This window comes from Apodemus sylvaticus, chromosome 5, assembly GCF_947179515.1.
Source record: "Apodemus sylvaticus chromosome 5, mApoSyl1.1, whole genome shotgun sequence".
NCBI lineage: Eukaryota > Metazoa > Chordata > Mammalia > Rodentia > Muridae > Apodemus > Apodemus sylvaticus.
This window is the reverse complement of record NC_067476.1, coordinates 68,035,415-68,059,675: the sequence shown is the minus strand read 5'-3', so window position 1 is coordinate 68,059,675 and position 24,261 is coordinate 68,035,415. Positions and strand designations below refer to the sequence as shown.

The 24,261-nt window shown below is 39.1% G+C and overlaps 2 protein-coding genes across 2 annotated transcripts; both read right to left on the bottom strand.

Moving 5' to 3' along the window:
- Window positions 1-954, bottom strand: LOC127684317 (olfactory receptor 10AG1-like). Its single transcript, XM_052181265.1, has one exon. The coding sequence runs from the start codon at window positions 943-945 to the stop codon at window positions 1-3; it is 945 nt and encodes a 314-aa protein (XP_052037225.1). The 5' UTR covers window positions 946-954.
- A 16,312-nt stretch (window positions 955-17,266) lies between these two features.
- LOC127684808 (preferentially expressed antigen in melanoma-like protein 7) lies at window positions 17,267-20,064 on the bottom strand. The gene is made up of 3 exons (XM_052181636.1): window positions 19,778-20,064; window positions 18,613-19,188; window positions 17,267-17,837 (listed from the first exon to the last, which is right to left on the bottom strand). The coding sequence occupies exons 1-3, from the start codon at window positions 20,062-20,064 to the stop codon at window positions 17,267-17,269; spliced, it is 1,434 nt and encodes a 477-aa protein (XP_052037596.1).
- Window positions 20,065-24,261: the final 4,197 nt, after the last annotated feature.

The following is a 24,261-nucleotide window of genomic DNA, read 5'->3' as shown; positions in this document are numbered from 1 at the left end:
CTATGTTCTAAGCAACAATCTTCTCAGAGCTGCAATAACCTCTTTGTTCCTAAGGCTGTATATCATGGGATTGAACATGGGGGTAACAATGGTGTAGCAAAGAGAAAGGAATTTGTCACTTACTGCAGAATGGGTTGATTTTGGCATTAAGTAGGTAATAGATGCCGAGGCAAAAAACAAAACCACCACCACTAGGTGTGAAGAACATGTGGAGAAGGCTTTTGCTCTTCCTTCAGCAGTTGGCAGCCTCAGGATGGTGGCAATGATTTTGCTGTACGATGTCAGTATTAGTATAAAAGGGATTGCAGCAAGCAAGATAGCCACTACATAGACATACATCTCATTAATAGAAGTGTCTCCACAGGCCAGTTTAAGTACAGGGGGTATGTCACAGAAGAAGTGGTCTATTTGGTTAGAGTTACAGAAATCTAGAGAGAATATTTGACAGGTTTGTCCAAGCTGGAATGGCATGCCACCGAGCCAGGACCCTGCTGCCAGCTGCCTGCATTTTCTTGGGTTCATGACCAGAGGATAGTGCAGAGGATTACAGATGGCCACATAGCGGTCATAGGACATCACAGCCAGAAGAATACTGTCAGTGGCTGCCAGCATTAGGAAGAAGCACATTTGTATGGCACAGGCCAGAAAAGAAATATTTCTGTCTTGGGTCCAAATGCTGTACAGAATCCTAGGGAGAATGACTGATACATAACAGATTTCCAGAAAAGAAAAGTTGACTAGGAAAAAATACATGGGTTTCTGTAGTGCAGGATCAAGCCTGGTTATCACAATGATGAAGCTATTTGCAATTAGTATAATCAAGTACATTATGGAGAATACCCCAAGCAGAAAGCTCTGGAGGTTGGGAAGATCAGAAAATCCAAGCAGAAGAAACTGTGTCACTGTGGAAGCATTGTCTTCTTCCCTGATGTCTGTGTGTTTCATCTGTGGGAATGATTCAATCAAAGTACACTTCCTTAATCTCATCCTTGATATATTATTCAGAAACTGAAGCGATAATATTTTTCTTCATTCTGTTTAAAATTTATGTGTGTGTATATGACCAATGAACTCAGAGTTTGTCATGACATTTATACTTTGTCATTGAATATATCTTTAAAGAAACTTTTTCTGTATTTTGTCTGCCCTCTGATATAATTTATATTCTTTTTAATGGCACAATGAAACATGCTACTTTTTAAATGATTATCTAAATGTCTAAAGTGAAAAATTCTGAATCAATGATTCAATTTTCAGTTGGTTCTTTAATTTTTTCTAAAATTGTTTTCTAAGATTATCACAAAACAATTCATTCTGATTAAATATTCTTTATCCATTTAAAAAAATTAACTTAAGAAAATATATTCAGTGTCGTTTTCTCAAGTCTCTTAATGTGATCTCTAATTCCTTTTTATTCTCCTCGTTGTCTTTATGTGCCATTTCATTAATGATCAACTCAGCACCAGATTTTATGAAATGCAATTTTGCACTTAAAACATTTGGAAGTTCAATGTAATATCTATATAATGAAAATTAATATTTTTCACACCTATAAATTTCTTGGTTTGAAAGTGTATGTAAATAAAAAGATATAGTAATTGAAGATTTTTACAAATAGCTCTTACTCTGCAGTTTTATTTTCTCGTGGTATAACAGTCTAAACCATAGCTTTTTAGTTGCTAGGCCAGTACTACTCTACCTCCAGTCTCTTTCCTCAGCTCCTGTAGGCATTTTGTTTACAAATTGCTAAAACAAATCTTCCAAATAATCTGGCATTAATCTCTCTCTCTCTCTCTCTCTCTCTCTCTCTCTCTCTCTTTCTCTCTCTCTCTCTCTCCTGTGTATCTGTGTATGCGTGTGTATGTCAGCCATTTGAAAACATTTTGATACTCATTCTTATACTGAGAAATTAATTCAGTAGTAAATACAGGCATTAGAAATTCCCAATACCCATAGTCATTTAGTTTTACTCAAATATATTTTTGAGTTCTAGCTGTTGTCACCTTTGAAACAATAATTATTGTTATGCATATTGTATAATCCTTTGATAAACATATATGTTATTATTTATAAACATATACATACACACAAACTGTACACACACACACACACACACACACATGGTTGCATTAATTTAGATGACTTTTCCTATGGCAAAATTAACCAAGTGAAGCTATGCTAATATTTCTATAATATATGTAGAGTCTTTTCTGATAGATATTAACACTGCCATCAGGAGGTATTTAAGTAATAGTGGGTGTCAGGCTTATGTCAATAGTCGTCATTCAAACATTTCGTTTTTTATTGTAGATAGGTGGAATTTTATGATATATCATTGACCCACTTAAACATATGCTTAATAAAATAATGACTTGATATACTTTAGCATGTATCATATTGATATTGGTGAGCATGATGTTTCATACATTAGTTTTGCATAATAAAATGGTTTGTAAATATTGTTTTCTCTGAATATTAAAATAAAAGTATAATATAAAAATATAATGCTAAACTAAAATCCTGTTTCATAATTAACAAAAAATAAATAATTAAAAAAATGTAGTTACTTTGTGTAATTTTATTCTTTTGATGTTATTAAAATATAAAAATCCAGGTATATAATTTTGTTATCAATCAAATTAGTCAATTCTCTTTATAATTAGTTGAATTATAATTCTTACCTTGACTTATTGACATACAACACTAAAATGATTAAGAGGTTTATGTTTCTAAGCTTAAATGTCTTTCTTTATTTGAAACAGAGACCAAACTTCTTCCAAATATATTCTACTCTCATAACACACTATTCCATTTAACAAAGCATGTTCTCTACCTTGGGGACAACTTCTTTCCCATGTTAATTTCTAATTGTAGAGAACACTGTTTTCCTGTAAGTCATGAATTTAATATACAATGAACCTCAAATTAAATAAAAATAGAAATACAACTCCTTATAAATATTGTCAGTATTTGGTTTTGTTATTATTCAGAGTTATTATAATAGAAAATATAAGAAACTGGTCACTACACATTTACAGTACTGAAGACTGAAAATAAGGCTTCACTATTGAAAAGGAACATCCAGTAACTGAATCACTTTTTCAGAGATATTATTTATTGAGGTAAGGGACCACCAGATGAGAAAATATTTACAGTGAATAACCTGTGTAAATGTAACTGCATTTTATATATGGTAAAGCAATTTATCATATCTGAAATTGTGTCCTGTTTTGGAGTATTTTAAAATGCACTTTCTATCATCACAAATCCAAAGACAGTTTGACATCTTCAACATTAGTCTCTTATTCAAAAATATATTGTTGAGGATGGACACACTTTACCTCAATTGACAAAACTATAAGGACATCTGTCTATGGTCCTACATAAACTATTTGAACTAGAAAATGTTTGTATAATTTCAAGTAACAATATAGCTTATCAAAAACTAGTCATAAATCTACAGCAACTGGGAAGACAGGATTTAAAATTTACTTCCTAGCTAGACCACATTTGTTGAGCTAGTATTCTCAAGATTTAACACTAAATGCATTCAGATGTGGCAGTCCAGAAGGCTGCCTACTCATAGAAGGAGTGCACCATCAATGACTCCCTCAGACTGACCCCCCAATTCATAACCACGACTTTGGTAAAATCCCCAACAAGCCATATAAACACATGATCACATAATAAATGAATGAAAAGATTAGATGACTGTTAGAAGTTGTAATTAATTTATACAAACATTGAGATTTTGATTAGAGAAATCACGGTTAAGAAACATGCGTGTCCACTTGTCTACATGCTGTCATTCTTCCAAATGATGGAAGACTGTATAGTAATTAATTTTGAATGATACAGTATGAACTAATGTGGCTAAATCCTAGATATTAAAAAATATTTGTATAACTGCAAGTCATGTGTTTTTCCTTACATTTAGGTTATTACCTAATGATATTAAGGCTCTTTGTCATGCCAGTCACCCATTTACTCTATTGTTTCATTGAGTCAAATGCTCAAAAGGGATAATGCTTAAAGAGATTTCTTAGACAAATTGTTATTTAACTATTCGTTGTTAGAATATCTTTTGTCAGTCTGCACATATTAATGTGTACAATATATATATTTGGATCAGGGTATAAAGCTGATTAAAACATTTTTAGAATTTTTTGCATTCCTTTGCTTAGAACTATTTTAATTTACTAAATACAAACAATTCCTATACTCTTGAAAAAATTAAAACCTTCTACAAAATATATATCTTCATATATATTCTATGATACACATAAATCTGTAGGGAGAAGAAAGAAGGGAATAACAATACAGTGAAAAAAGAAACAACTACTTCCTGTTCAGTTCCAAATTGTACTGAAGTATGCAGCAGAGAAGCAATGTGAACTCTGTAGATTACTTGGATATATATATATGCATGTATATATATTTACACATACACTTATATGTAATAAAATTAGTAAAAAATATAGCAATGAATTTGAAAGAGAATGGGGATGTAAGTAGAAGGAAAAGGAAAATTAAATGTAATTTATTGCTATATTAAAAATAAAAATTGAATTCACATGGCACTTTAGAAATAAGGAGAAGAAAGAGCATGAGGAGAAGAAAAGGAGGAAGTAAAAAAGACAAAATGTTTGTTTCTAAAAGGATTCGTGACTTCATGTATTTGTGCATGTGGCTTCTGGAGGGAATCTGTGAATACAGGAATATACAAATATATATTTATATTTGTACCTCACTCTATATCTTCATATCTACACTATGATAGTTAAATGACTTTTTGAAAATTGAAAACAATACTAAGAACTAAAATACCTCATTCTTCTCTAGTAGCAAAAGTTATCTAATGAAATTTGATAGTAAGTCTAAGAGTATTTGAATTAAAGCTAAATGAAACAGAAACCATTAGGGTCAAGGCTACCATGGTATAATTTCATTGATTTAAATTTCAGCCCTGAGAATTTTTTTGCTCTTGTTATTTAATGTAGGGAAACAAAATATGATTATTAATCTATGTAATCAAAACAAGAAAACTTTACATGTTTTATTTATTTATTTATTTATTTATTTATTTATTTATTTATTTATTTGGTTTTTTGGTTTTTTGGATTTTTTTTTTTTTTTTTTTGAGACAGGGTTTCTCTGTATAGCCCTGGCTGTCCTGGAGCTCACTCTATAGACCAGGCTGGCCTCGAATTCAGAAATTTGCTTGCCTCTGCTTCCCAGAGTGCTGGGATTACAAGTGTGTGCCACCACAGACCTGGCTACGTGTTTTATGTATATTTCCTTGATATCTGGCTTGTATATTTTTTCTAACATCATTTTCCCATTCTTCTTTTTTATCTTTCTCATTTTTCTATTGTTTTGTACATTTCTTTGAAAATGCACTAAAATTTAATCATACATAAAAGCTGTAATTTAATCTCACAGTAAAACACAAGAAGCAATATTAGAGTTGGTTTAGTATATTATATATTTTAGCTTTGAAAGTAATAAAAACAAGTTATGCCAGTTTTTCTCTATAAAAGACCCAATTTTCCAAAGCATTATGCACAGAATATTTTAATTAGAATATAATGGCAGATGATAATTTCTTAATTTTAAATATAAAACTAATGACACAAAAAAGTTTTTTGCTGCAATGAGTTTGAGAGGAGATTTCATAATCTACATCATTACAGATATAAATTATGATGGTTCAACTTTTAAGTGCTTGACAGGGAGGAGTCATGATAAAAACGTCAATATGAAATCATTTGATTACAGTAGTAGCACCTAACATTTGAAATGCATCCATGCTCTTCTGTGTAATTGTATTAGAGTCAAATATCTTATTTCACATCTGTTATTCTTGATTTCGCAAAGGAGAAATACTGTGTCTTATTTCCAAGAGATATACACAGAGCAGCTTTGTCTCCAGGGAACTTGTGCAAAAAAATATGAGATCTAAATTCTTCACATAATATATAAATCAGGAGAAGCCTCTTCAGATTTAGTTTTTTAATTTTTTTTAATTTTTTTATTCGATATAATTTATTTACATTTCAAATGATTTCCCCTTTTCTAGCCCCCCACTGACAGAAAGTCCCGTGAGCCCCCTTTTCTTCCCCTGTCCTCCCACCCACCCCTTCCCACTTCCACGTTCTGGTTTTGCAGAATACTGCTTCACTGAGTCTTTCCAGAACCAGGGGCCACTCCTCCTTTCTTCTTGAACCTCATTTGATGTGTGGATTATGTTTTGGGTATTCCAGTTTTCTAGGAATGTTTGTATTAATTTTTATTTAAAAGTTTGGTGGGTTATCCACTAAAATAATCACCACCTGTTTGGTTTGGTTTTGTTTTCCATACTTGTTTTATTGTTGTGGTTTGTTGTTGTTCTTGTAAGATATTGCTTACTGGTGATATTTTACTTGAGGTTGTAGATCTATTTAAATTCATGTCTGATGGCATATGTGATCTAGATTTAACTTTTGTAAGTAGTGTGTACTGAGATAATTAGGCATTTCTTCGACATTTAATAATGTAGAGTAAAACAAGTTTTAAAAGTATGACCTTACGATTCTCTGGATTTCTTCTTTTTTTGTTCTTGTGCACATTTTTATTTCTTTTCTTTTCTTTTTCTTTTTCTTTTCTTTCTTTCTTTTTTTTTTTTTTTTTTGGATTTTGGTTTTTTCGAGACAGGGTTTCTCTGTCTAACCCTGGCTGTTCTAGACCTCACTCTGTAGACCAGGCTGGCCTCAAACTCAGAAATCTGCCTGCCTCTGCCTCCCAGAGTGCTGGGATTGCAGGCGTGTGCCACCACTGCCCAGCCATATATATATTTCTAATCCTATTAATGTGGAGATTTTCTCTCATTGTTAATTTGAATACGTTTTGCCAATCAAATTTCTGAAAGAACTAACTCCTTCTTTATTGATTTTTTGTATTATATTATTTCTTGTGCCTACTTTGTTTTCTTCCCTGAGTTTGATTGTTTCTTGCTATCTACTCCTTTTGGGCGTGATATCTTCTTTTAATATAAGAGTTTTAGGTGAGATATTAAGTTGCTGGCATCAGATCTCTCCAGTTTTTCTTATGTAGGCACTCAGTGCTATGGACTTACCTCTTAGTATGGTCCTTATTGTGTCACATACATGTACATACACTATGTACTTATTTTTATTAAATGCTAGAAAAACTTTAATTATCTTTTTTAAAGCAATTTATTTATTTATTTATTTATTTATTTATTTAAAATCCAGGCATTGCCTCTTCTTATGGTACCTCCTCTCACAGTTCTTCATCCCATTTCTCCTCTCCCCTGCCCCCAAAGAATTACTATTCTGTAATGGTAGATCTGCTCAATCTAAGAGTGCAGACTGTATTCATATTGAGTTGTGTTTCTTTGCCAGGACTAATTTGGGTTAGAGATTCACCACAACAAAGGAGTGCCAAGTATATTGATTTGAACTCAACTAACCTGGGATAAATAAATGTTCACTACCTCTCAATCCCTGAATAGGACTTGGGCAGCTATACATAGGCTGAAGCAGGGTGGATTGGAAGCTCACTGGATCTGAAGGGGTTACCAAGAATGGCAGAGAGGCTCCCTCCCCTAAACCCTCAGACAGAGAGCTAAGGCCAGGGGAAGCACCTCAGCCTGGAGCTACACTGTATAAGAACTGCAGGGAGGGACAGGAGACCCTGGAGCACAACTGCCTGTGAGATAGTTTTGGGGCAGACACAGTGAACTAATAGGGCATCTATCTCGAAAAGAGCCTTCAGATGTTTACTTCCCTGCATCCTTCACCCCCACTGTGCTTCCCCAACCCCAAGGGTATAGCACAGATAGACTGGTCTCTAGACTCCTTGCTGTGGCTTACCTGAGATCAGCAGAGGGACACAGAAGACAAGGGTCTTTCTAAACTCATCCCATTCCTGTGAATAAAGAATCAGGAGACAATGGCACAAAAGGCCCGGACCAGGTAATTCATTGATATAATAATGAGAGATATTTAATCTTTTGATACTTAAAGCTGAGAAACACAATAAATATCTTTTGGGAATTTTTTTTTCAATACATTTTTTATTTACATTTCAAATGATTCCCCTTTTCTAGACCCCCACTCCCAAAAGTCCCATCAGCGTACCTCCCTCCCCCTGTTTTCCCACCCAACCCTTCCCACTTCCCTGTTCTGGTTTGCTCTATACTGCTTCACTGAGTCTTTCCAGAACAAGGGGCCACTCATCCTTTCTTCTTGCACCTCATTTGATGGGTGGATTCTGTTTTTGGTATTCGAGTTTTCTAGGTTAATATCCACTTATTAGTGAGTGCATACCATGATTCATCTTTTGAGTCTGGGTTACCTCACTTATTATGATGTTCTCCATCTCCATTCATTTGCCTAAGAATTTCATGAATTCATTGTTTCTAATGGCTGAATAGTCCTCCATTGAGTATATATACCACATTTTTTGCATCCACTCTTCTGTTGAGGGATATTTGGGTTCTTTCCAGCTTCTAGCAATTATAAATAGGGCTGCTATGAACATAGTGGAACAGGTATCCTTATTACATGCTGGGGAATCTTCTGGGTATATGCCCAGGAGTGGTATAGCAGGATCTTCTGGAAGTGAGGTGCCCAGTTTTCAGAGGAACTGCCAGACTGATTTCCAGAGTGGTTGTACCAATTTGCAACCCCACCAGCAATGGAGGAGTGTTCCTCTTTCTCCACTTCCTTGCCAACATCTGCTGTCTCCTGAATTTTTAATCTTAGCCATTCTGACTGGTGTAAGGTGAAATCTCAGGGTTGTTTTGATTTGCATTTCCCTAATGACTAATGAAGTTGTTCATTTTTAAGATGCTTCTCCGCCATCCGAAGTTCTTCAGATGAAAATTCTTTGTTTAACACTGTACTCCATTTTTAATAGGGTTATTTGGTTTTCTGGAGTCTGACTTCTTGAGTTCTTTATATATATTGGATATTAGCCCTCTATCTGATGTAGGGTTGGTGAAGATCTTTCCCAATTTGTTGGTTGAAGAGACACTAGAAAAACGAATTCAACAATTCACAGATCAGACTGAATAGTAAGGAGATAGTGAAAAAATTTGAACGCAAAATCTAGAAGATAATTTATGAAAGCTAGCAAATCAAAATAAGGTAGATGTTGCAATATAAAACCTCCCATGCTCATGGATCAGTAGAATCAATATAGTTAAAATGGTCATTTTGCCAAAAGCAATATACAGATTCAATGCAATACCCATCAAAATCCCAACTCAATTCTTCACAGAGTTAGAAAGAGCAATTATCAAATTCATCTGGAACAACAAAAAACCCAGGATAGCTAAAACTATTCTCAGCAACAAAAGAAAATCTGGGGGAATCAGTATCCCTGACCTCAAGCAATACTACAGAGCAATAGTGTTAAAAACTGCATGGTATTGGTACAGTGACAGGCAGGAGGATCAATGGAACAGGATTGAAGATCCAGAAATGAACCCACACACCTATGGCCACCTGATCCTCGACAAAGAGGCTGAAAACATCCAATGGAAAAAAGATAGCCTTTTCAACAAATGGTGCTGGTTCAACTGGAGGTCAGCATGCAGAAGAATGCGAATTGATCTATCCTTGTCTCCTTGTACTAAGCTCAAATCCAAATGGATCAAGGACCTCCACATAAAGCCAGACACTCTGAAGCTAATAGAAAAGAAACTGGGGAAGACCCTTGAGGACATCGGTACAGGGAGAAAGTTTCTGAACAGAACCCCAATAGCGTATGCTCTAAGAGCAAGAATTGACAAATGGGACCTCATAAGGTTACAGAGTTTCTGTAAGGCAAAGGACACCATCAAGAGGACAGATCGGCAACCAACTAATTGGGAAAAGATCTTCACCAATCCTACATCAGATAGAGGGCTAATATCCAATATATACAAAGAACTCAAGAAGTTAGACTCCAGAAAACCGAACAACCCTATTAAAAAATGGGGTACAGAGTTAAACAAAGAATTCTCACCTGAAGAACTTTGGATGGCGGAGAAGCATCTTAAAAAATGCTCAACTTCATTAGTCATTAGGGAAATGCAAATAAAAACAACCCTAAGATTTCATCTTACACCAGTCAGAATGGCTAAGATTAAAAATTCAGGAGACAGCAGGTGTTGGAGAGGGTGTGGAGAAAGAGGAACACTCCTCCACTGCTGGTGGGGTTGCAAATTGGTACAACCACTCCGGAAATCAGTCTGGCGGTTCCTCTGAAAACTGGGCACCTCACTTCCAGAAGATCCTGCTATACCACTCCTGGGCATATACCCAGAGGATTCCCCACCATGTAATAAAGATACATGCTCTACTATGTTCATAGCAACCCTATTTATAATTGCCAGATGCTGGAAAGAACCCAGGTATCCCTCAACAGAAGAGTGGATGCAAAAAATGTGGTATATCTACACAATGGAGTAGTATTCAGCCATTAGAAACAATGAATTCATGAAATTCTTAGGCAAATGGATGGAGCTAGAGAACATCATACTAAGTGAGGCAACCCAGACTCAAAAGGTGAATCATGGTATGCACTCACTAATAAGTGGTTATTAACCTAGAAAACTGGAATACCCCAAACATAATCCACACATCAAATGAGATACAAGAAGAAAGGAGGAGTGGTCCCTGGTTCTGGAAAGACTCAGTGAAACATTATTCGGCAAAACCAGAACGGGGAACTGGGAAGGGGTGGGGGGGAGGACAGGGGAAGAGAAGGGGGCTTACGGGACTTTCGGGAGTGGGGGGGGGCTAGAAAAGGGGAAATCATTTGAAATGTAAATAAATTATATCGAATAAAAAAATTATAAAAAAAAGAATTACAACATAAAGAGAAGTTATATTTATGGAAGCAGGGCTTAGAAAAGAAGATACAAGAAATTGTAGAGCAGCATGAACAACAGAAAGAGAAATTTAAGGCTTGGAAACATGGCTTAGAGGAAACACTAGAAAGGACGGCACAGAAAATCATAAAACAGAATAAGAGGCAGAAAGTTGAAAATGAATTTTGAGAGAGAAGGAGGGGGCAGGGAGAGAGGATAGCTGAGGAGGAGGTGGAAGGAAGGCAGAACATAAGGTCGTGGCCTGGAGAAACTTCAAGTGATAAGGGGTTTCCCAGATGGGGAGGATGGTTGTGTAGTGGTAGTCCACAAGTCAAAGATAACATCAGTAGTATCTGTCTTACATCCTCTTTCTGACTAAGGCCATGGATTTTTTTAACCACCCCTTTGCATTTGAGATCGATGATCAAATGGAAAGAATATTATTATCTAAGACTGTAAAGCATCCTCCCTGCTGGAAGAATAGCAAGACTAGGCCTCTTCTGTGAGACTACTTCTGTCAGATAGGATAGGGAATTCCACAGGGCCGTGATGGACTTTTTCATCTCCTATATATCTGTATCTATCGTTATCTGTATGACATTATTTAACTGAGTACCGTATACTAGAAGCTCGAGCCAGCCCTATGGCTTCTCTCCAACTAGGAGAGAACCTAGTAACACAGTGGAAATGGCCACCATTTTAACCTGATTGTTTGGAGGTGCTAGCTGGTTGAAGACATTCTTCCCAGAATAATAAGTCACTGAGGTCAAGCAGTACTAGACCATAAATATCCTTAGTCCTACTTTCATAAATGTATGGAGTGAGCCTTGAGACACAAACACAACAAGCAGTCTCTGGAACCAGCATGTATCCTGCAACAGTAGGACTTACAGTGCAGTTGTAGAGGTAGGAATAGTTTATGGGTACCTTATTTTCAATGTAGAATCCCCAACGAGTAACCAGCAATTCTATGTTAAGTCAAGGGAGAAAGTAGTTAAGAAGTGGCAGTCCAATCTACTTTTATGCCAGCCACTGTGAACTTGATGACAAGGTTGTTGTGCCCAGATAGTAAGAGTGCTACTGGCTGGTATATCAAGGCAACCAAGCAGGATCTGGAGCTCTGGAGTCCCTGTTTCAATGGATTGACAGGATGTGAGGCAACATTTGGTCATTCTTGTGGTGGTTCACATGAAATTCTCCTCCACTGGGAACTCAACTTTTGGATTATTTCTCTCAGTGGCAGGCTTAATGTGGGAATGGGGTATCCACATCTGGCCCACCTTAACTGCTAAAGGTATGGTCAGGCTCACGGTATGAGGTTCTTTCCAGCACGGTTCTAGAGTTTTGTGGTTATATCTCTTAATCTAGACTTTCTAACTTGGTTTAAAGCAATGGGGTTTAGGGGGAAGAGCATACACATACCTGGTTGTGGTTATATTTAGCTAAGATATCATACTGGAGGATAGGAAGCAAGGGAGGTAGCCTCCATATAGGATCTCAAAACAATGGAGTGGCGTGGGGAACTTAAAATGTAGGGGGTGTTCCTAGCTCTATATAAGGCATAAGGAAGGAGAGCTATCCAGTCACAGCCAGTTTCAGGGGTTAATTTGTTCAAGGTCTCCTTCAGGGTCCAATTCATTCTCTCTACTTTCTCTGAACTCTTCTAGTGTCTATATGTACAATGTAATTTCTAAGTGGTCTCCAGAACCTTTGTTAGAGATTGAGTTACCTGAGAGATAAGTGCTGCTCAATTGTCAGACTCAAGCAGTGTAGGCAAACCATACCTGGGTATGTCTTCCAGATGCTTCTTTGTTACTACATTGGCAGTATCTTTCTTTGTAGGGTAGGCTTCTATCTATCCTGAAAACTTATCAATGAAAATTAGCAAACATTATATCTATATGTTCCTGGGTTTATTGCTGTATAATCTGTTTCTCAATTAGCCCCTGGCTATTGACCACTGATACTGGTTCCTAGAGTGGTCCCTTAATTGGGGCCTAAGGAATTCATGGCAAGGCAGGTGGCAAAGTCTGAGATTATCTGATGACCCAAGTCTCCTAAGTCAAATATTTTGTACCTTGCCCCTCACAACAATTTCTTCAGTTTTCGATGACCAGATGCAAAGTTTGATGAATCTGATGGATGAGTTGTTTTGCAAACTCCTTAGGTAGAATAGTGCAGCCTTCAGAGGTCAGCAATCATGTGTCTCTTCTGTAAACTCCTTGGCATTTCACCTGATACCATTTGTCCTCACCATTATATTCAGAGTTGGTGGGAGAGGTGTGTGGGGGGGTCCCTAGGTTCAGCTTTAATAACAAGCCTGTTCCCTCTGGCTATTTCTGATGTCCCTTTCTGATGCCCAGGGCAATGAATTATGGTCACTTTCAGAGGAAGGCATAATGTCTCTAAGAAAAGCAAGTATTCCTTCCTTATTTTTATGGTTTTTCCTTCAATAGTCAATAATCCCATCTGTTGTCAGTGTAAATGTTAGCTATGGCACCTCTGCCTGTCTTAAAAGCCTGGGTTATAGCCTTTTGTTGAGCTTCCTGGGCTGAAGTTCCTGTTGGCAAAACAATTGTCAAAATAAGAGAGTCCAAGTTTGTTACTGTCATCCCTGCCTCCATTTTGGATGAATCTACTTCCATCTGGGAAGTGTTCAACATCTAGCCATGGTATGTCAGTCAAGTCCACCATGGTACTCTGCATGTGCCCCAGAACTATAGAGCAAACATGCTGCACATCTGAGGATGGGTCAGGTAGTAGGTTGTCTAGGTTTAGGTTAGATGATGAAATATATATAATGTGAGGGGGATTTAAAAATAGAGCTTGAAAGTGCACCAGTCTGGCATCGGACATTCTTAGGCTGGGTGGACTCTTGAGGGTCTCCTCAATACCATAGGGGATGGTGATAACTACTTCCTGTCCCATGATTATTTTGTCAACATCCTTGACTAGCAGGGCTGACAGCAATAATCCAGAGACATGCTAGCCATCCTTGGGGCCACTTTGTCCAACATCTTAGATTAATAAGCCATAGGTCAGCCAGGTGGTAGCACAGGCTTGTAATCCCAGCACTCTGGAAGGCACAGGCAGTTGGATTTCTTAGTTAGTAGCCAGCCTGGTCTACAGAGTGAGTTCCAGGACAGCCAGAGCTATACAGAGAAACCCTGTCTAGAAAAAAACAAATTAAAAAAAAAAAAAAAAACAAAGGTGGGGTGGAGCCATAGGTCTTTTCTGTTGTCTCAAAATTTGGGTGAGCAGACCCTTTCCTATCTTCTTTCTCAGCTTGTTGTACAGGTGGAAAAGTTTGTGAATGTCCAGGAGGACCAAGGCTGGCGCCTCCAGGAAGGCATTTTTTTTCTTTTCTTTTTTTTTTTTAGATTTATTTATCATATGTAAACACACTGTAGTTGTCTTCAGACATTCCAGAAGAGGGTACTAGATCTCATTATGGATGGTTGTGAGCCATCATGTGATTGCTGGGATTTGAACTCAGGACCTCTGGAAGAGCAGCCCATGCTCTTAACCAGTGAGCCATTTCTCCTGACCCAGTAAAATTTTTCTCACGGAATATTCTTTTTTTTTAATTCTCTGGGCACAACAACTAAAACCTAATCTATTAAACCTTTTTAAACCTTAGTCCTCCAGCAGCGAATCCCGGCAGATTTGCCATGATATCCGGGAAGCTCTCGCAGCTATATCTTGCCCTTGTGCTTCTATCCCTGTACGTAAATCCCCTAACTCTGTCCGCCTTCTTCTCTTCTTCCATCCAACCCATAAGTCCCACTTAGAGACTTAAAAGTAATGTCTATCTCAGAGGTCCATTCTATTTTGTCTTCTTGGGCTCTGTGTGGTCTCATATAATGGTTTGGCTATCTCAGTAAACCCTGGCAAACAAAAATCAACAAGACCTGGCAAATCCCAGAAATTCCTGTATTTGCCTTTGGGTTAATAGGACTGGGATGTTAAGGATGCCTTGCTTCCTGGGTGTCCAACAGCATTAGTTGGTTGCCCCCCCCCCCCAATACACACACAATTCATATGTAACCCAGATAGGTATCTCAAGTTGATAATGCTGGGTCTTCTTAGCTTGGCAACTCTGTAGCCAAGTTGACTCAGCTCCTATAGCTCTCCTGTGGCTTCCTGACATTGTTGGGGGACCACAATACATAAACATGCATTTTTTTCATTTGTTGGTAGGCCTGCTGGTGCTCACCCAAGTCCTGATTTAGTGCCTCGTCAAAGGTGGTTACTGAGTTCTTGAATCCTTGAGACAGGCATGTCCTGGGAATCCTGGGATACATGAGCTTTGTCTTACTTTATCTCCAGCCACTCCAGAAGCATTATTAGAGCGTGGGGGTTGAAGCCTGAGTATTTTTCTAGTAACTGACCTGCCTAGGCTTGCCTGGGTTTGCTCAGCTCTTTGACCTAGTCTCCTGGATGTGCTGGGAGTCAGACCAGCCTTTTCAAATACAGGTGTGCATGTAGGTCTTCAGGTTGGGTAGGTAGAGCACATAAGTATAGGTGCACAAGGTCAGGAGCTTTACGTAAGATAGAATTGGAGATACAAATATTTTTGAAGTACCTGACTTGGGTTGTGGAACGGAATCCCAGGTCCAAACCGTATGTGTGTGTGTTGTATGTGTAAAACAATGCATGCAGTGCTTATGGAAGTGATGAGGTTATCTGGTACCTTGGAACTGGAGTTACAGAGGGTTGCAAGCCCCTGCAAAGTTACTGGTTTCCCACCAGAACAAGTATTTTTGAACCTAACAGGTGTCCATCCACCCCTGCTCTGATCAGATTTTAATATTTGTCCAGAACCTAATTGGTGGCCCTGAAACCATATATTCAGTTGACAGTACAGATGAAGTTGGATAGAGGAATATTTATATTATCCATGTATAAATTATCCACATTTTAAAAAGTCCAACAATGTGTGGCATATGAATAGTTTTTAAGAAATGGGATAAATGTGTATTGTAACCTAAAATAGTAACATTACTAAAGTTTTTCCATATGTATGTTTAATAATCAGAATCCATTCACAATATTTAATCATGGGAACATTACACTATGTTTTGGGTCTGCACACAAACCACAACATTCTTGCTACTACATGCTTATGGAAGTCAGAGTTCAACATTGACAGTCAGCCATCCCCATTCCATTATTATTCAACATTGTCAACCTTACCCCTTAGTATCCTTTGCCCACTGAGAAATCTTGCCCCACCACATTTTTTTAAATCAACAAAGACCAAAAGGTTTGATGCATGCTTGATACCTGATTATATAGATGCCAAGGAACACAATGTTTGTGGGTGTTTTCCTTCATGTATGTTAGTGTACCACATGACTGCAGAAGCAGAAGCATGCAGAACACAGGGCAACCCCGGTATTGGAATGACTGATATGAGCTTCCATCTGAGCGCTGGTACTGAATCTGGGTCTTCTACAAGAGCTACCAGTACTCTTTTGGGGGTCGGGGTTGGGGGGAGGTTTGTCCAAAAGAGGGTTTCTCTGTGTAGCCCTGGCTGTCCTGGAACTCGCTCAGTAGACCAGGCTGGCCTCGAACTCAGAAATCAACCTGCCTCAGCCTTGCAAGTGCTGGAGTTAAAGGCATGTATGACCATTGCCCTTGCCTGGCTGGCAATTCTTTTATAGAGGACAGAGACTACTGGTGTCCTTAATGTGCAAGAAGCTGATCAGAGGGTAGGAGCTCTTAAAAACATGGTCTCACAGTCAGGTGGTCTACAAGTTGGCCTTGGAGGTTAGCTTTCAGCAACCTCATTGGATCTGTAAGTGGAGGAGTATTCAATACAGTTCAAGGTCAACCTAAGCTACAATGCATCACTAGGGGGAAAAAGGGATTTAAAAAGATGGCTGAGGGCCCACTCCTTTCTTCTTCATTGTTTTCTTCTGCTTCAGCTATCTTTGCTACCCAGACTACTCACTCCTACTAACCTGTATTGAAATCTGGTACTCCTTCACCAAAACTCCCTTCTTCAAGATTTGGCTTTGCATACAATGCTACTTTGAAAACTATACATGACCCAGCCATGAGGCTGATGCTGTTATGGGGGAATGTCAGAATAGCTTCATCGCATATTGAGAGGTCATGTGAAACAAGAGGTTAAACACAGTACCTCTCAATTACTGTGTATAGTCAAAGAACTGTTCTGACTTAGATCTTGAGGTTCAACTGACTGAAAAGTCCATCATAGAGAATATCAGGTTTTCAAGATCTGACCATAATTTCAGAGATAGGAGAAAGCCAGTTAAGAGTCAGTCCTGACAGGAGTTTGGATCATTTTTTTTTTTTTATCACTTTGAGAAATGTCATCCTCTGGATGAGAGACCAGTCCCTGGCAATTTCTTAGTACCCAAAAATATATTCAACTTGTTACTCCTGACACAAACAATATATGACCTCCCCATCTTCATAGACATAACGTTCACCACAGTCATAACAGGCATTGGAACCAAAGCTGACTGAATCAGGTTGCCTTACAGTCAAGAGTTCATTCATGAGTTCAATACCAAGCTCAGAAAACATCTCTACATCAACATAATTCATCTCATTATAGATCTCTACTGGAGCAGGGTACTTTTCTGTGGTCAGCTCACTCAGATCTATAGTGCTGAGCAGAAAGCCCACCAGGACACCCATGGAGATGTCATTGTCATACAAATTGATGCTAGTGAGCTCAGAGCATTGGATCAGGGCAGGCTGAAGAATACTGAGGTGAGAGTCTTTCATTCCACAGTCTTCTAATTCCAGAGTCTCCAGATTATATGCAACATTCTCTAAGAAATCTCTTAGAGGCACTACATTCAAGTCAGTTAAAGTGGCACCTCTCAAGCACAGATGTTTAAGTTGGCTGTAGTTCAAATGCTGGGGAAATGAATCCAAATCTGTCTGAGAGAGGCCACACAGGGTGATGTTGAGGGACACCAACTGGGCCTCCAGATACCTAGGTAGAGATCACATGGCTGGGGTCAGAGTGACCATGGCATGGCATGCAGTTTGACCTGTTGGCTTACTCAAGTTACACCATTTTGACATTAGAGTATCACTGTCATGGGATTCTGGCTCATTCCATGACTGATTCTCCCAGTCTTCTCTGACAAGCAGAGACCCAGAGTTACTCTTTAGGCTAATAGGGACCATGGAAGAGGGAAGTTGGCACCCATGACAGTGTATATCAGGATGTCTTCTGAGAAATCATTGACTCCCTGACATAACTTTCTTCACCTCTTCAGTCTTTACATCTCACCCTCACTCAACCCCAGTCTTTGCATTCCCTGAACAACTTACCCCAGTCCTGGTCTCCAAAGAGCCTTATACTGTTTAGGAATTAGGGGAAGGGGAGAGCCTGTTCTCTCAAATCTAACTGAAACAGAATTCACCTGGGAAACTGTACAGATCTGAGCCCTTCCTGTGTAGTGGCTTTTCCATTCCTTCCAATTAGATCAGATAGGATTGCTAGGCAGGAAAACTCATTAAATCTGACTCACAATACTGGTCTTTCTACCATGGCAGCTCTCTCCATACAATCTATTCTACTTCATTGCTCAGCTTTGTGAGTGGTCATGTGAACCCTTGTGTCATTTAACATGAAACATGATCATGCTTATATGTTCACTGTTAAATGAGCATTTGCCTGCAGAGAGTAGTGTGCCCACTACTCTCTAATATGAAAGAGAGGTTTGCTCTGGTAAAAGCAACAGCTCTTCATCCTTTCTTACCTGAAAAACTCTCTCATGCTGTCTCCAACAAAATAGACATCATCAATAGTGAGATGCTTGAGGCACTTGAGTTTGGGGAACAGAGAAAAGATCTTGGTGACGTTCTGCCTCTCCTCTCGTATGAAAGTCCTTGTTCCAAAGCTGCGTGCTAGCGTGAGTTTCTCAAGATTTCTCATCTTGCTAATGCAAGATACATATTTTGTCAGTTTGGACAGTTTCCCCACTGTATTCAGTTCCAACTCCTTGATGAACTCTAGCTGTAACAATTTTAATACATCCCTGACCTTGGACACTTTTACATCTCCGATCTCTAACTTCTCACAGCACAGATGCAGGAAATCTTTTCTCTCCTTTGTCCACTGCAACAACTCTGTTTGGTGTTTATCTTCATGCAGAGAAGACATAAAGGAAAGGTCACTGAACACCTTCAAACGCTGCTTCCTTGGGTACCTTGATTGGCCCTCTAATACCTGCTCCATATGCACAGTTTCTACTCTGTGGGCTCTACCCTCTCTTCCATCCTGCATATCTGTGCCATCATGGTGTCTCAAGTCAACCAGTTGAAGCCTGCACATCCTGTGGATAAAACAAGTTATGTATCAGAAGGGAAATTATTGAGACCCAACACTATTTTCATCATCTCTGGTGCTATTTCTTCCTTGTTCTGCTGTCTTCTATGGCTTCAAGGAATGGGTCTCTAGTACAGTCTCTGTTACCAAGCACTTTGTTGCCTGAGCTGCATCTGAAGACCTGTCCTATTCCCTTCCATTCAGTTTTCTTAGAATTCTGTCAGCTCTTATTTCTTTTTGTTTGTAGTTTTTCAGGACGTAATTTTGCTGTGTATCCCTGGCTCTGTAACTCTATAGACTAGGCTGGCCTCAAACTCATAGATTCACTCACCTGCCTCTGCCTCCCAAGTACTGGGATTATAGGTGACTGCCCTGCATATCAGATCCTCTTTCTGTTAACTGGTGGAAACACAGAGATAGGGTCATTCTTCTGTGGATAAATCTGCACAAACCTGTATTTCATATTTAACTTACTACAAGGACTCACAAGCTTTCCAGGCACCTATAGCCCTCTAAGACACCAGCCAAAGCCTCTGATCCAACTTTCACCTTATTCTCCTAGGCACAGCTATTTCTTTTCCTGGTATTCAGCTTACCTCGGGCGATACTTCCGTTTCAGCCATGTATCTACTCCAGCTAGTATAGCCTGGAAGATCTGAAAGTTGGGTTTATAACTCAGCAACCCAACATGCAAGAAAGGGTAGGGCCAGTATTCCACCAGGATCTTAATCATCTTTGCTTTTCTTTGAGTGCCGGCCTCCTTTAACAGAGGTATGAAGAATTCCTTTGGTAGGTACTCTGCAGCAGATGTGGTCAATGCTTCATTCCTCACCAGGCTCTGTGAAGCCAGCTTTTCAAGTTTGGGTGGGGTAGAGAAGACCATTCTGATGGCTCTTTTGGGAAATGATCCTGCGGGAAAATTTAGGAGAATATATTTTCAGAGTCTCTCTTATGAGGCTTTTAACCCCTCATAGTAAGCATCTGTCACATTGTATCCTTGTTGTAGACTTGAATTTTTCCTATTTCAATCACTGTTTATTGTTGTCAAAATCAAGCTCCCCATACAGACAACATGTGCAGCCTCTATCAATCAATCATTTTCACCATTGTCCCATCCAGTTCCAACCTTTACTATTCTGAATCCCACATTCCTTTGGAAGGTGGATCGAGGGGGAACAAAAACAGTTATTAATCATATTCAAATGCTGTTGCAATTCAGCACTCGGGGTCCCACAGTCCTCTACCCCTGTGCAGTATACAGCTATGGACCCCAGAGCTCTGGAATAAAAGAAATCCTCATGTTATTGCATCAATACCATATCTTGCACATGATATGTTTGTCGCCTTCTGAGGCATGGGGTGCTGGGGCACCCTCGGTTTTGGGGGGTGTCTTACAGATCCACCTGGCTCTGCCTCCTTTTATGCTGGGACTAAAAGGAGTTCACTTAAGCCATATCCAGCTTAGTTTTTATTTTCAAAGTTTTAGAGCCAGGTATAGAGAATCTATCTAATTCATACTACATTGGAGCACAGATGTACTGGATACATGTAAGGGGTCCTATCTGTCTTTTAGCAGCTTTTTTGTTTCTTTCTGTCACCTCTCTAGTACCTTACTAGAAAAACAATTGTTTGCTGTGTTTCGAGACAGGGTTTCTCTGTGTAGCCCTAGCTGTCCTGGAACTCACTGTATAGACCAGGATGGCCTTGAACTCAGAAATCTGCCTGTCTCTGCTTCCCAAGTGCTGGGATTAAAGGAGTGTGCCACCACTGCCTGGCTTTTTCTTCTTGATTGTTTGTTCATTCTATTGATGCAAGGTTTTGCTATGTAGCCCAAAGCTGGCTATGTAGTCCAGGCTGGACTCGAACTCACTCTAAGATCCTATAATTGAACACAATATGATGCCTTTTGCTTAGCCTGTTGTCTTTATTCAAACATTTGCCTTTCAGTTACTGAATGGATGTTGAGCTTGTCAGCAAGAGCTTACAGTTTCAGGTTAGAGAAATGGCTCAGTGCACTGACTTCTCTTCCAAAGGTCCTAAGTTCAAATCCCAGCCACAGCATGGTGGCTCACAAACACCTGTCACAAGATCTGACTCCCTCTTCTAGAATGTCTGAAGACAGGTACAGTGTACTCATATATAATAAATAAACCTTAAAAAACAAAAGAGAGCTTACAGTTTCAACATTAGAGCCAGAGGCAGGATTGCATGTAGTCTATCTTTACTTTGAGCTTCAGGTCAAGTTTAAGAGCTTATGTTTATTTGAGTACGGAACTTGTCGACTGACCAGGCTGAAGCAATTACATTCTTATAGTCAAGAGTCCCCAGAATCACTGTTTCTTACAGACCTAACAAAACAATCTCCAGGCCTGTTTTTAAGATACCATTAAAAATAATTTCAGGTAGCTGGTGGTGATGGCACACACATTTAATCACAGCCTCTGAGAAGGAGTGGTAGGTGAATCTAAGTTTGAAATTAGCCCAGTCTACAGAGTGAGTTCCAGGACAATCGGGGCTGTACAGAAACTGTCTCAAAAAAAAAAAAAAAACCCGAAACCATTTCAATTTAACCACAAAACTTCAACCCATTTAGTATAATTCATGGGATTACAAACAAGCTGTATTAAAATTAGACCATAACTGAAATCCCAACATATCAAAGAAGTGGGGACAAAGCTAGAAGGAAGACAGAAGTACAAGAACAGCCTGGGTTCTGTGAAATCGTCTCTCAAAAACCGCTCAAATAGTATACCAGCCATTTCTCATTAAAACCTAACTAAAAAAATTTATTTCAAAATTGAAAAACGCTATGCATTGTGTGTATGGGTGTCAGGACTGCAAGCATGTATGAGCACTATTTTCATGCAGAGGGCGTGAAGGAAGTCAGCAGAGGGCGATAGATGCATTACAGTTGTTTGTGATCCCTGACATGGAACTGGCAAAGAAAACCAGAACTTCTAAAACAGGACTTGTGGGAGAGCAGCCAGTGTCGTGTCTCATCTGCTCAGCCATCTCTCCAGTCCTTGGAGAGAGTATTAAAGCCTGGGCCTTGACATCTACCTGAGTTACTTAGAGTACTTGCCTGGAATACAAGTGACCCAGGCTTTCATCTCCATCACTATATTAACCTGGAAAATGCCTAGAATCAAACACTGAGGAGTAGTAATTTAGAATATCATATTCAAGACAACCTGAGTCACACAGTGACATGGGGACTGGAGAGATGGCTCAGTGGTTAAGAGCACTGACTCCTCTTCTGGAGGTTGAGTTCAATTCCCAGCAACCACATGGTAGCTCACAACCATCTGTAATGAGATCTGATGCCTTCTTCTGGTATGCCTGAAGACAACTACAGTGTACTTAAGATATAATAAATAAATCTTTAAAAAATAGAAGTGAAGAAAAAGTCCCATGTCTTACCATCCATTTCTGAGGTACAAAGAGGAAGATTAATAGTCAAAAGTCAGCCTAAGTTAGAAAGTTTATGACCGCCAGGCATGGCGGCACAGGCCTTTAATCCCAGCACTTGGGAGGCAGAGGCAGGCAGATTTTTGAGTTGAAGGCCAGCCTGGTCTACAGAGCGAGTTCCAGGACAGCCAGGGCTACACAGAGAAACCCTGCCTTGAAAAACCAAAAGTTTATAACCAAATGAGATTCCAATCTAAATAAAAATTGTAAAAACTTTAAAATGGCTGGGCGGTGGCACACACCTGTAATCCCAGCACTCTGGGAGGCATAGGCAGGCGGATTTCTGAGTTTGAGGCAATCCTGGTCTACAGAGTGAGCTCCCAGACAGCCAGCGATATACAGAGAAGAAACCCTGTCTCAAAAAACCAAATCGAAAAAGCAAACCAAAACAAAACAAAACAAAAAAATAAACAAAAACTTAAAATGAATATATTTTACTCCATGATCATAAAAATCAGGAAGAGGCAGGGAGATAGTTCAAAGTCAGTATGTGTCACATATGCTTTCTAGACACTGCATTCTATGTATTGTACTGTCTCCAAACAGGAAGAGGAGGTATAAAATACATTTAGGAATTTAATCTTTACACTAATGAGGATGAAGCCAGTAAATTCCTGTATACTTCAGGCTAATGTATACTGTAGAACCAGACCATATTTCTTTTTTATTTGATATATTCTTTATTTACATTTCAAATGATTCCCCTTTCCTGGCTCCCTACTCCCCGAAAGTCCCATAAGCTCTCTTCCCTTCCCCTGTTCCCCCATTTCAAAAGGCAAAGAAACAAGACTTTTGCCTGGAGATGGATCAGTGGTTAAGAGCACTGACTGCTCTTCTGGAAAGCCCTGAGTTCAAATCCCAGCAACCACATTGTGGCATGCAACCATCCCTAATGAAATCTGATGTCCTCCTCTGGTACATCTGAAGAAAGCTACAGTGTACTTGGATATAATAATAAATCTTTAGGCTAAATTGAGTGGGGCCAAGTGAATCCAGCAACTTCCATTCCCAGCAACCATCTGATGGCTCACAACCATCAGTACAGCTACAGTGTACCCATACACATTAACAATTAAATCTTTTTTTTTAAAGAAACAAGATGTTAATGTGCATCAAGCAAATCATAATTTAGACACTTGGCTATCTCCCAACTGGAATCCCAGGTGTTGGGAGGCTGTAGCAGAAGATCTGCCTGAAATTCAAAGGTTCATGATCTACAGAGTGAGGTTGTGTCTCAAAAAGCAACCAAACAGAAGCCAATAATTGGATAGGAATCACAGCATGGAAGAATTTGCTGGTCATCCCAGCGCTTAGGGGGTCAGACAAGGGGACCTTTTTCCCCAGTCCAGTGCAGCTACCTGGCCAGGTATAAGAGAGCCTGTTACAACACTGTGAGGCTCTGTCTCAACACTTGAAATTCATTCAGAGAAGCACAGAGGCCATTGGAGGTGAAAGCAGACATGGATTTTGAACCAAGCCCAATGTCCTTGTGAAGAGACAGATTCCAGGATGTCCTATGCAGACTTATATCTAACATGTCTCTAAACCCAGTCAGGGTCTACTGGCCTAGGTGAAGAAAATACCTAATTAGGACACGGGTGACAGAGTTCTG